Genomic DNA, 12,711 nt, shown 5'->3' with positions numbered 1-12,711 from the left:
GCACATTTTGCTCTACCACAATCCCACAGCCATATGCTATGGGAACACAAGGGGGGAGTAGAGAGCAAGGATTAGACCAGAAAGGTAAGAAAACTTTTCAAAAGCTACTGCCCCCCCCCAAAAAAAAAACCCAAACAAAAATAAAAAAGCAACAACAACAAAGGAAAGCAATTTTTAATCTGGTTTGGATTTGCTTTCCTTTTTCTGGACGAGAAGGAAAGTTTATATTGCTCTCACCCACTTTCTGAATGAGGGACATAAAATAATCAATAGTTGCCTATTTTGCCCAAGGAACATGGGTGATAAGTTAAGAGACAAGGAAAATGTAATTAAGGAGCCAGAGAAACACTGAAAAAGAAAAAGAGGGAGAGGTAGATAAAGAAATCCAAGGAGAATAGAAGAAAAAGAGGCACAGATAGTCTGAAAAATGTCTATTTCTCTTGCACTTTCACAAATTTGACCATGTATCAGGGCATAAAAACTTCACACATGCTGAAAAGTTGAAGCATTAAATGAACCCTTTCTGAGCCATAATGGAATAAAAATTTTATTGAATAAAGACGTTGGAAGCATAGATTAAAATTAATTGGAAATAAAATAATTCTAAAGAATGAATGGGTAAAAGAACATATCATAGAACCTATCAATAATTTCGTAAAAGACAATGACAACAATTAGACATTTCAAAACTTGTGGGATGAAGCCAAAGAAGTACTTAGGGGAAATTGTTAGTGTCTACATCGATTTTTTAAAAAAGAAAGAGCAGATGGATAAATTGGATGTGAAATTTTAAAAACAAACAGAAAAAAGACAAATTAAAAATCTCCAATTAATAACACAGAAGTTCTAAAAATCAAAGGAGAGGTAAACAACACTGAAAAAATTTTTAATGGACTAAATTAAAGAGCTCATTTTATGGGGAGAAATAGATTAACCACTGATTAATTTAATTTTTTTTTAAAAAGAGAAGGCTAGGTTTCCTTACATCCTACTGTTTGTTCACTTATATTTTAAACTAAGTTATTAGACACTTTACCTAAGACTAAGAGAAGTTATAACTTGTCTTCGATCACAAAAAATAAATGTCTGAGACAAGATATGAACTCAGATTCTTGAGTTTAAAATTTCTATTGGTTTAGAATTGTATCAAAAGAATATTGAGAAATTCTCCAACTATTCTTGATTAATTTCAACAGTAACTTTAATTATAAAAAACAAAATTCCAGACATAAGCACATTTCCCAGGGGTTTGGTGAAATTAACAATGATAAAACAAAAACAAAAAAAATCTCAAATGTCACAGGCACTCTACTATACTGTATTAATTTCTTTCTTTTAGGAAAGACTGAGAGCATTAAATTTATTATTTTTTTTGGGGGGGGGGGTGAGACAATTGGGATTAAGTGACTTTCCCAGAACCACACAGCTAGCAGTTTTAAAAGTGTCTGAGGCTAGATTTGAACTAAGGTCCTTCTGACTTCAGGGACAGCATTCTATGCACTGTTCCATCTAGCTGCTCCTATGCTATATTTCTTTTTTTTTTTTTTCCCCTGAGGCTGGGGTTAAGTGACTTGCCCAGGGTCACACAGCTAGGAAGTGTTAAGTATCTGAGATCAGATTTGAACTCAGGTCCTCCTGAATTCAAGGCTGGTGCTCTATCCACTGCGCCACCTAGATGCCTCACCTATGCTGTATTTTTTTTTTTATTCTGTATTACTAAACCTCAAAATATATATTTGAAATAAAAATGTTATTTTCTTTTCTTTCCCCCCCCCACCATGGAGGCAATTGGGGTTAAGTGACTTGCCCAGGGTCACACAGCTAGGAAGTATTAAATGTCTGAGATCAGATTTAAACTCAGGTCCTCCTGACTTCAGGGCTAGTGCTCCATCCACTGGGCCACCTAGCTGCCCGTTGTTTTCTCTGAGGAATTTTGAGGATTTTTCACATGAGTGGAGGAATGATTTCAATTCAAGAAACATTAATTAAGCCTCGATTATGTGCCAGGCCTGGATGTTACATGCTAAAGATTAAAAAAAAAAAAAAAAAAAAAAAAAAAAAAAAAAAAAAAAGCTGCTTTTCCTCAAAGAAGTTTTAGTCTTAATGACAGAGAACAACAGAAACTCAATGTACACAGATCAATAAACACACAATATACAGAAAATAGCAGGTGGTGAAGTGGATAGAATTCAGTATCTGGAGTCAAGAAGACTCATTTTCCTGAATTCAACTTTGGTCTCAGACTCTAGTTGTGTGGGTAGTCACATAACCCTCTTTGTCATAGTTTCCTCATCTGTAAAATGAGTTGGAGAAGGAAATGGTGAACAACTCTAGTATTTTTGCCAAGAAAACTCCAAACAGATCATGAAGAGTAAGTAGGACATGGCTGAACAGTAACAGAACTTGTTGAGAAGGGATAACATTCGTATTAAAGACATGTATTTATTTGAATACTTGAGTTATCTATTAGAAAGAACATTGCATATTCCAAAGCTCTTAACTGCTCCACCCAAGTTTCTGAAAAGATTAGTATCCTTCCCCCTTTCCAAGAGTCTTTGAAAAGGGTTGGTTGGTTTGGGGACTGTATGAAGCCTAGACTATAGTGGAGGCAATATGTTGAACAGATATTCTGAATTTGCCCTTGTTTTTAAATGCTCTCTTCTGAAGACATTCTGTCTCTAGAATAAATTTCCCTTTTACTGGGCTATGAGAACAAAGAAGTGCTTGAATTTGGTTCTTTTTTGTTTGTTTGTTTTATTTTTTTGTTTTTGTTTTTGGTTAGCTAGGACCCTTAATCCTCTGTCATTTTTTCTCTTTTGGGATCTTACCACATGCTTTTGTTTTGTTTAATTACCATTCTAGAGATGAAACACTCAGGGTGTGTCTCTTATCTGGCTTTTGTTTGTTTGTTTTTTACAGGTATTGAAAGACACTAGGGCTATGGTTGAAGAACTGGAAGATCAACTTCAAGATTTACAGAAACTAGTCTACAACCAAGAAAATAATCTGGTAGAATTATGCCCAACACAGGGAAAAGGGGACCCTTGAACTGGGAAAAGAATTGTCTATAGTCTTTACCTTCCTCTACTGAGCTCTTTTCAGCAAACCCCCTATTCATAATAACAATACTAGGAGTGCTCTCTGAATTCCAGGTTTTCAGTACTCAGCACCCAAACGAGTGCTTTTTAAGATGTCAGTCTTTACTTTAACTTCTGCTTCTAATTCAAGGTTGGGGTGGGGTTGCTATGAGTCTGGTCTGCAGTGGAACAAAGAAAGGAGCTGTCAGAATCTTGCTGGGGGAAAGGAAGGGGGAAAGGGTGGTTCTTGGTTTGTGGGAAAATAAAATTCCAAAACTTACATGGATATGCCCATTTCCCCACCAGGACTTTGTAAATCGGAAGATAAGTACGTATCCAGAAGACAATTCGATAGTTACCTGGGAGGACCTGGAGGAAGCATTAAGTTCTGGTCGAAGAACCTTTTTGGTGATTAGGGAAAATTGGGAAAGTACTTAGGGTGGGTTCCCCTCAGAGACAATGCTTGAAAAAAAATTTGAAAGGGGCATTTCTGAAGGGATCTGAGTGTATCTACAATATTATTCTAAATCCCTGGATAATTCACCTAGTGGACTGATATCACAAGAGTTTAATTTTCTGTTTTACTAGGTACATTCTACCCTAGAAATTTCCATTAATTCCTACTTGGAGACCCACTGACATTTAGTCCCAGAGATTTTCTCTTGACCAATACCCTAAACTGACCTGATTAGAACTCCCCCAACACACAACCTGGGAGTCAGTATAATTGAATTTGACCACATGCTTCTGTCTTCTTCCTCAACTAGCCAGAAGAAGAGAGGCCTTTAGTTTCAGAGACTGCTCTAATTACCACAGATATGCCCCCGGACAAGGCTACTGAAGTCTCCAGAAAATTAAGTTCATCGAAGATACCACCTGGTGCAGAGATTCTACCCACAGCTCAGGAAGCTGCTAGACCAAGGCAGATTGGCACAGCTCAAGAAACTGCTAGACCAAGGCAGATTGGCACAGCTCAAGAAGCTGCTAGACCAAGGCAGACTGGCATAGAACAATATGGCCCACAGCCCTTGGGCGCTCCACAGCAATCTCCTCTAACCCCAGTTAGCGGCATACTCCCTTCTACTCCCCCAGGCATTTCCCAGTTTCCTCCAGTAACTCCAGGCATAGGTCAACTAGTTCCTCCAGGAGCCCTAGACATATATGGTCAGCCAATCCCTCCAACAGCCCCAGGCATATATGGTCAGCCAATCCCTCCAACAGCCCCAGGCGTATATGGTCAGCCAATCCCTCCAGCAGCCCCAGGCGTATATGGTCAGCCAGTCCCTCCAGCAGCCCCAGGCGTATATGGTCAGCCAGTCCCTCCAGCAGCCCCAGGCGTATATGGTCAGCCAGTCCCTCCAGCAGCCCCAGGCGTATATGGTCAGCCAGTCCCTCCAGCAGCCCCAGACATATATGGTCAGTCAGCCCTTCCAGTAACCCCAAGCACATATGGTCAGCCAGCCCCTCCAGTAGCCAGGGGCATAGGTCAGCCAGACTCTGTAATCTCAAGAAGAGATCAAGTATCTACAGCTGTAGGCCCAGGTCAACCAATACCTGGAACCCTACCCACCTATCAACAGGGACCTGGTGTCCCTAGTGCCTACCCTGGTGCCCCTGGGCCCTATCCTGGCGCCCCTGGTGCTGTCCCTGGTGCTGTCCCTGGTGCTGCCCCTGGAGCTGCCCCTGGCGCTGTTCCTGGTGCTGTCCCTGGTGCTGTCCCTGGCGCCGCCCCTGGTGGTGTCCCTGGCGCCTATCCTGGCATGCCTGGTGCTGCCCCTGGTGCTGTTACTGGTGCCTATCCTGGTGCTCCTGGGTCCTATCCCGGCGCCCCTGGTGCTGTCCCTGGTGCTGCTCCTGGTGCTGCTCCTGGTGCTGCTCCTGGTGCTGCTCCTGGTGCTGTTCCTGGTGCCGCCCCTGCCGCCTATCCTGGCGCTCCTGGTGCTGTTCCTGGTGCCGCCCCTGCCGCCTATCCTGGCGCTCCTGGTGCTGTTCCTGGTGCCGCCCCTGGCGCCTATCCTGGTGCTCCTGGCGCTGCTCCTGGTGCTGTCCCTGGCGCCGGTCCTGGCGCCGTTCCTGATGCTGTCCCTGGTGCCGCCCCTGGTGCTGTCCCTGGCGCCGCCCCTGGTGCTGTCCCTGGCGCCGCCCCTGGTGCTGTCCCTGGCGCCTATGCTGGCGCCCCTGGTGCCGTCCCTGGCGCCGTTCCTGATGCTGCTCCTGGTGCTGTCCCTGGCGCCGCTCCCGGTGCTGTCCCTGGCGCCTATCCTGGCGCCCCTGGTGCTGTCCCTGGCGCCGCTCCTGGCGCCTATCCTGGCGCCGCTCCTGGCGCCTATCCTGGAGCCGCTCCGGGTGCTGTCCCTGGCGCCTATCCTGGCGCCCCTGGTGCTGTCCCTGGCGCCGCTCCTGGCGCCTATCCTGGCGCCGCTCCTGGTGCTATCCCTGGCGCCTATCCTGGCGCCCCTGGTGCTGTCCCTGGCGCCTATCCTGGCGCCCCTGGTGCTATCCCTGGCGCCTATCCTGGCGGTGTCCCTGGAGCCTATCCTGGCGCCCCTGATGCTGCTCCTGGTGCTGTCCCTGGCGCCTACCCTGGAGCCCCTGGTGCTGTTCCTGGCACCTATCCTGGCGCTCCTGGTGCTGCTCCTGGTACCTATCCTGGCGCTCCTGGTGCTGCTCCTGGTGCTGTCCCTGGAGCCCCTGGTGCTGCTCCTGGTGCTGTTCCTGGTGCTGTCCCTGACACCTACCCTGGAGCCCCTGGTGCTGCTCCTGGTGCTGTCCCTGGTGCTGCTCCTGGTGCTGTCCCTGGAGCCTATCCTGGAGCCCCTGGTGCTGCTCCTGGTGCTGTCCCTGGAGCCTATCCTGGAGCCCCTGGTGCTGCTCCTGGTGCTGTCCCTGGAGCCTATCCTGGCGCCCCTGGTGCTGCTCCTGGTGCTGTTCCTGGTGCTGTCCCTGGTGCCTATCCTGGCGCCCCTGGCACCGCCCCTGGTGCTGCACCTGGTGCTGTTCCTGGTGCTGTTCCTGGTGCTGTCCCTGGTGCCTATCCTGGCGCTGCACCTGGTGCTGCACCTGGTGCTGTTCCTGGTGCCTATCCTGGTGCTGTCCCTGGTGCCTATCCTGGTGCTGCACCTGGTGCTGTTCCTGGTACTGTCCCTGGTGCCTATCCTGGCGCTCCTGGGGCCGCCCCTGGTGCTGCTCCTGGTGCTGTTCCTGGAGCCGTCCCTGGAGCCTATCCTGGCGCCCCTGGTGCTGCTCCTGGTGCTGCTCCTGGTGCTGCTCCTGGTGCCGCCCCTGGTGCCGCCCCTGGTGCTGTCCCTGGAGCTGCCCCTGGTGCTGTCCCTGGAGCTGCCCCTGGTACTGTTCCTGGTGCCGCCCCTGGTGCTGTTCCTGGCGCCTATCCTGGCGCTCCTGGTGCTGTCCCTGGAGCTGCCCCTGGTGCTGTCCCTGGAGCTGCCCCTGGTACTGTTCCTGGTGCTGTCCCTGGTGCCGCCCCTGGTGCTGTCCCTGGTGCTGTTCCTGGCGCCGTTCCTGGTGCCGCCCCTGGTGCTGTTCCTGGCGCCTATCCTGGCGCTGTTCCTGGTGCCGCCCCTGGTGCTGTTCCTGGCGCCTATCCTGGCGCTGTTCCTGGTGCCGCCCCTGGTGCTGTTCCTGGCGCCTATCCTGGCGCTGTTCCTGGTGCTGCCCCTGGTGCTGTTCCTGGCGCCTATCCTGGCGCTCCTGGTGCTGTTCCTGGTGCTGTCCCTGGTGCCGGCCCTGGAGCTATTCCTGGTGCTGTTCCTGGCGCCGTTCCTGGTGCTGTTCCTGGCGCCTATCCTGGCGCTGTTCCTGGTGCCGCCCCTGGTGCTGCTCCTGGTGCCTACCCTGGCGCCCCTGGTGCTGCTCCTGGCGCCATTCCTGGTGCCTATCCTGGCTCCCCTGGTGCCATTCCTGGTGCTGCTCCTGGTGCCTACCCTGGCGCCCCTGGTGCTGTTCCTGGTGCAGCCCCTGGTGCAGTCCCTGGTGCTGTTCCTGGCTCCTTTCCTGCCGCCCCTGGAGCTGTCCCTGGTGCCTTTCCTGGCGCCCCTGGTGCTGTCCCTGGTGCTGTCCCTGGTGCTGTCCCTGGCGCCCCTGGTGCTTTCCCTGGGGCCGTCCCTGGTGCTGTTCCTGGTGCCTTTCCTGAGGCCCCTGGGGCCGCCCCTGGTGCTATCCCTGGTGCTGTTCCTGGTGCTGTTCCTAGTGCCTATCCGGGCGCCGCCCCTGGTGCTGTTCCTGGTGCCTATCCTGGCGCCGCCCCTGGTGCTGTTCCTGGTGCCTATCCTGGCGCCGCCCCTGGTGCTGTTCCTGGCGCCTATCCTGGCGCTGTTCCTGGTGCTGTTCCTGGTGCCTATCCTGGCGCTTACCCTGGCGCCCCTGGTGCTATTCCTGGAGCTTTCCCTGGCGCTCCTGGTGCCGTTCCTGGCGCTGTTCCTGGCGCCTACCCTGGCGTTCCTGGTGCTATCCCGGGAGCTTTCCCTGGTGCCCCTGGCGCTTACCCTGGCGCTGTTCCAGGTGGTGTCCCTGGTGCTGCCCCTGGTGCCTTCCCTGGCGCCCCTAGTGCTACACGTGTTGCTGCTCGTGGTGCCTTCCCTGGCGCCCGTGGTGCTGTCCCTAGTGCCCGAGGTGCTGTCCCTGGTGCTGCCCGTGGTGCTGCCCGTGGTGTACCTAGTGCCGCCCGTGGTGCCTTCCCTGGCGTCCCTGGTGCTATTCCTGGTGCCGCTCCTGGCGCCTACCCTGGCGCCCCTGGTGCTGTTCCTGGCGCCGCTCCTGGCGCCTACCCTGGCGCCCCTGGTGCTGTTCCTGGTGCTGTCCCTGGCGCCTACCCTGGCGCTGTTCCTGGTGCTGTTCCTGGTGCTGTCCCTGGAGCCTACCCTGGCGCCCCTGGTGCTGTCCCTGGAGCCTACCCTGGCACCCCTGGTGCTGTTCCTGGCGCCGTCCCTGGCGCCGTCCCTGGCGCTGTTCCTGGTGCTGTCCCTGGCGCCGTCCCTGGCGCCTACCCTGGCGCCCCTGGTGCTGTCCCTGGCGCCTACCCTGGCGCCCCTGGTGCTGTCCCTGGCGCCGTCCCTGGCGCCTACCCTGGCGCCCCTGGTGCTGTCCCTGGCGCCTACCCTGGCGCCCCTGGAGCTGTCCCTGGCGCCGTCCCTGGCGCCGTCCCTGGCGCCTACCCTGGCGCCCCTGGTGCTGTCCCTGGCGCCTACCCTGGCGCCCCTGGTGCTGTCCCTGGTGCCTATCCTGGTGCTGCTCCTGGTGCAGCCCGTGGTGCCCCCCGTGGCCCACTTGGTATCCGTGGTCCTCCCCGTGGGATCCTCCCTGGCCCCCGTAGCTCCTACACTGGAATCCGTGGTGCTCCTTTTGGGGTCCGTGGTGCCTATCCTGGGGCCCCAGTCACTCAACTGACAGGTCCAGGAGCCCCAGGTGCATATCAGCCAATTGCTATTGATCCAGTTACTGGTCAGCCAATGTTTGTAGCCCCAGGTACAGGTGGACCCCTTCTTGGGTATCAGCCATATCCTGGAGGCCCATTCCAGTATCCAACAGGCCCTATGCCCCCATCTATGTATCAGCCATATCCTGGAGCCCCAGAAACAAGTGCTCCAGCTCCCAGAGGCCCAGCAGCTGCTCCTGGCCAGGACCAAAGATCCACATCACTGCAAACTGGAGAAGTACCCTCAGCCACCGGGCAAAGGGCTTCTACAGTTTCAGCCGCTGATCAGCCTGCCTTTGTTGCCCCAGGCACTACCCCAAGTAGTGAACAACTTATGGGTCAAGCTGGCATTCAGACTGAGTTGCGTCCTGATGGCCAGCCTGATTTCATGCCACCCCAGCCTTCCTATATTCCATCCTATCCTCCCTACACGACTCCTTCCATGCCAGGCCAACCTCTGTACCCATCACCGCAGCCTTCCATGGTGGCACAAACACCATGGGAAGCCCCACCGCCTGAGTCCTTCGCCTACCCTGCACCTCCATATCGATTCTCGAGAGAGAAAGGTTCATTAGAAAGAGAGGGTTTCAGCTTTCCCTTTGCCTTAGAGACCCTGCGTTTGATGGGGGAGCTTACCAACTACTACATGATTCTGAAGGAGCAGATTGGGGCACTGGATGAAGATGCTGGCCATTCTGAGCTGGAGAAATTGCAATTCCTGATAGGGAAATTAAGTAGGTATTGTCTGCTCTTGCCCTGCTCCAAACCAAAGTGAATTTCTTACCTCTTTGCCTTCTACTTTCCTGTTTTAGTTTCTAGGCCTTGAAACTCTGCTCTCCTAAGTGTTGCTTACATACTCCTGACCAAATCATCTTCCTCCCTCCTTGAATCTGGGTTTCCCCTGTCCTCCTTTCCGGCTTGCTTTTTGAGAGTACCTTCCTTCAGGGCTTTCAGATTCTAATTTGGAGGCCTGGTGCCCCAAGATAGGTGGCATGAAAAGGTGGGGAAGTAGGAGCTTCTAGGCAGAAGGAGGAGCTTCTCTGTGCCTGGTCCATTCTACTATATTTTAAAATTTGCTTTAGTTTCCAGTTTTAACAGTTCTTGCTAACTAGGTCCTAAACTCACTTTTTATCTGGTAAAAAAAAAAAAGTGGAAGAGCTTTTAAGTGCCCTATAAATTTTATCATCCTGGTATATAGTTCAAATCATCTTACCCTAATTATAACTCTCTAGGGTCCTTATGAGTGATAAAAGACTGAGAATCAGCCAGATTTTTTAGTGATTTCAAGGTTGGGACCAATGACATGTGAGGGGAGTGAAAAGTTTATATGCCATTCTCAAGCCTCCAGCTTAAGGAGCTTGATAAGGAAATTGAAGAAAAGAGATAGCTTGAAGTGATGAGTGAAAGCAAAAGCATCATCTATGGTTTTAGGACCTTAGGCTCTAAGATTTGAGGTGGCCATCTCCCCAGAACAAGCCAGGAAAAAGTTTTTTTGGAGACTTAAAACAATGGTGTTCTTTCACCTCCAGAGAAAGTGGAGTTTTTCACATTAAGGCATTGTGGGAGCCATCTGGCAAGAAGACTTTATTAAACTCTTGTCAATCTTTGTGCTAAGTATCATAGATATATAGACAGTCCCTGTCTTCAAGGAACTGAGGAAGATACCAAAAGGGAGATGAAAAGGCTGAAGAGAAGTTTGGAGAATCAAAAGCAGCAAAGCCAGGGTGTCTAACTTAGCTCCTTCCCCAACATGGAAGTCAGGGGGTGGAACTCACCAATAGGAGAAGGGAGAGATGTTTAGAACTTGACAATTTTTTTTCCCTTCTTTCATAGCTAAAAAGGCCTTCCCAGATGAAATGCTAGAACAGCTTCATGGTCTTAAAACCTTAACCAAAGAAATTAAAGAGGAGAGGGAAAAAGTGAGTAAAGAGGGACCCAACATCCTGAAATTCATAAAGAACCCATCACTCCAAGGGGACAGTCAAAATTTCAGAATAAAGTCCTTAGACTAGGCTGCTAAGTAGTGAGACCCAACACAGGACTGAGGATATAGGATTCTAGTAGCTTTGTTTTTTAATTCACTGTATCCCTTATCTCCCACTAATTAAGGTAGCCAAAAAATTAAGGTAGCCACTTTGTCTCTGAAGACATGAGGTAGACAGCTAGGGAATACAATGGACAGAACCATCCTGCCTTAAACATTCAGTAGCTGTGTGACTCCAGTCACATTACTCAGTTTTTCCACCTATAAAACTAATCCCTGTCCTTCCAACTATTATCATTAAATCAGGCCAGGCTTCTGGGAGGGGGAGACTTGGGCCTGAAACTGCTGAACTATTGGGATTGCAGATGAAAATAATGCAACGAATCCTGGAAGGAGAGGAGGAAGATGAAGAAGAAAAAGAAAGGCCTGGACACTTGGGTCTACAGCTAAATATTCTCAGGTAAAAGCTAGGTCCTCAAGACCATTTGGTGTTTAAATATATGGAAAGCAGGCAAGATTAAGGGTCAGGTGATGGAGAAGATTGGTCTTCTAGGATTTTATACTGTGAGCCAAGAAATTGATAATGAATGGGGCCATTCCTGGACTGGCCTTGTCTTTCTCACCTTGATCTGGTCTGTGAGGTCTGTCTCATGCTGTGGGAGGATGCATAGCTAACCTAGAAGACTGGGTGACTTCAGAACAGCTATGCCCAATATTGACTAGAATCCCATAGAAGTCAGAGCCCAGGAGAAATGAAAGCAAAGCCTCTCAAATCCTACCCTAAACAAAGAAGCCAAAAGGGGTCCATGACTCCACATCTTTGTCTTGGCTTCCAATCCTAATAGGCTGGAGTTTTCACAAGCCAACTGAGTGGACATCTGTCTCCAGTCATCACAATGACCGATTGAGGAGAGAGCTTGATTTTCCCTATAGGTATACCAGAAATGGAACTGATTTTTTTTTTAGAGAGGAGAGAAAAAGAAAAACCTACCTCACCCAAATCTGAGTTTCCCTTAACCCCCTGAGTAAAGCTGAGCACTAATACCTAACAGCTCAAGTTGCTTGAGGACTGCCAGTAAGTAACTAGCCTCTTGGTTCTGCCACCCAGATTGAATGTGAATGACATAGAAAAAGAGCTGGCCCTTCTGAGGGAACGGCAGGAGCAGGGCAAAGCCCTCGTGGAACAATCGGTGAATGAAGCCACGCTTTATCTACAGGAACAGGTGAGGGATTTGGGTTCTGGTTCTAAGAACTGATTAGATGGGGAGAGCAGGCCTCTCCTCTGCTAAGTACCCGACACCAAGTTTCTACTCTTTCTGCTATCTTTCTTGGGGAAGTTCCATCTAAGTTTGGGGGTATGCCAGAAATATTGGAGTATACCAAAAATGTCAAGATACCAGGGGGTGGGTCACAGTGTCATCTCTAAATGAATTTAGGTTCAAACCATCTCCAAATCAGTCCTTGATATAAGGGGGGATGCACTCTGTGGACAACCTCCTCGGGATAGCAGGCAAACCAAGAGTGAAGGAAGGGATTATATTGAGAAGAGAGAGAAGAAAGAATGGGAGAGTTGGTCAATCTCAAATAAGATGGGCATAGATAAAATGGACATTTCCTGTGACTAAATATATCCCAGATAGGATATACATAGGAAAAGTCCTTTTGTTCTAGAGAGAGTCAGAATATAGTAGCTGGATATGTAAGGTAAAAAGCTCATTTTGTAGAGAGGGTATTGGAGGTGGGGCAAGCAAAGTTTCCATCATAAGAGTCCTCTGGTTTCAAGTTATAAGACTACAGCACAGAAGCAAACCCTCTTCTGGTCATCCCCTGTGTCGTCTTACCACTTAATGGCAATGTAAGGTTATTCCTAGGTTGTTCTTGTACTGACCCAGTCTAACATGCAGAATCTGCCCAGTGCCAATTATTCATCTTAAGTAGAAGCTGTTATAAGTATAAACTTTCTTTTTTTAATGGTATTTTATTTTTTCAAATATATGCAAAGTTTTCAATATTCACCATTGCAAAACTTTGTGTTCCAAATTTTTCTTCTTCTCCTTCTTGCTTCCCCATTCCTCAAGAAGCAAGCAAGTAGATATAAGTTAGCCATGTACAATTCCAAAGATGTTTCCATATTCATCATGCTGAAGGAAAAAAATCTGATCAAAAGGGAAAAAAAACATAAGCAAACAACAAAAGGTGAAAATATTGTGCTCTGATCC

The 12,711-nt window shown here is 49.8% G+C and overlaps 1 protein-coding gene across 2 annotated transcripts in view; it reads left to right on the top strand.

Annotated features, from left to right (window-relative positions):
- QRICH2 (glutamine rich 2) overlaps positions 1-12,711 on the top strand; it is a 32,417-nt gene that overhangs the window by 2,670 nt on the left and 17,036 nt on the right. The window contains exons 3-9 of one of the 2 annotated variants that reach the window (XM_074260807.1): positions 2,920-3,009; positions 3,384-3,485; positions 3,845-4,241; positions 9,117-9,242; positions 10,342-10,427; positions 10,858-10,952; positions 11,601-11,715. In XM_074260807.1, coding sequence (XP_074116908.1) covers positions 2,920-3,009; positions 3,384-3,485; positions 3,845-4,241; positions 9,117-9,242; positions 10,342-10,427; positions 10,858-10,952; positions 11,601-11,715 — 1,011 coding nt within the window. Of the gene's footprint in view, positions 1-2,919; positions 3,010-3,383; positions 3,486-3,844; positions 4,494-9,116; positions 9,243-10,341; positions 10,428-10,857; positions 10,953-11,600; positions 11,716-12,711 lie in introns of both variants that reach the window. The other variant, XM_074260806.1, reaches the window with a different exon arrangement.

The sequence above is a fragment of the Sminthopsis crassicaudata genome, chromosome 4 (genome assembly GCF_048593235.1).
Source record: "Sminthopsis crassicaudata isolate SCR6 chromosome 4, ASM4859323v1, whole genome shotgun sequence".
In the NCBI taxonomy this organism is placed as follows: Eukaryota; Metazoa; Chordata; class Mammalia; order Dasyuromorphia; family Dasyuridae; genus Sminthopsis; species Sminthopsis crassicaudata.
The sequence above is the reverse complement of the archived record's forward strand: the minus strand, read 5'-3'. Positions and strand labels throughout refer to the sequence as shown.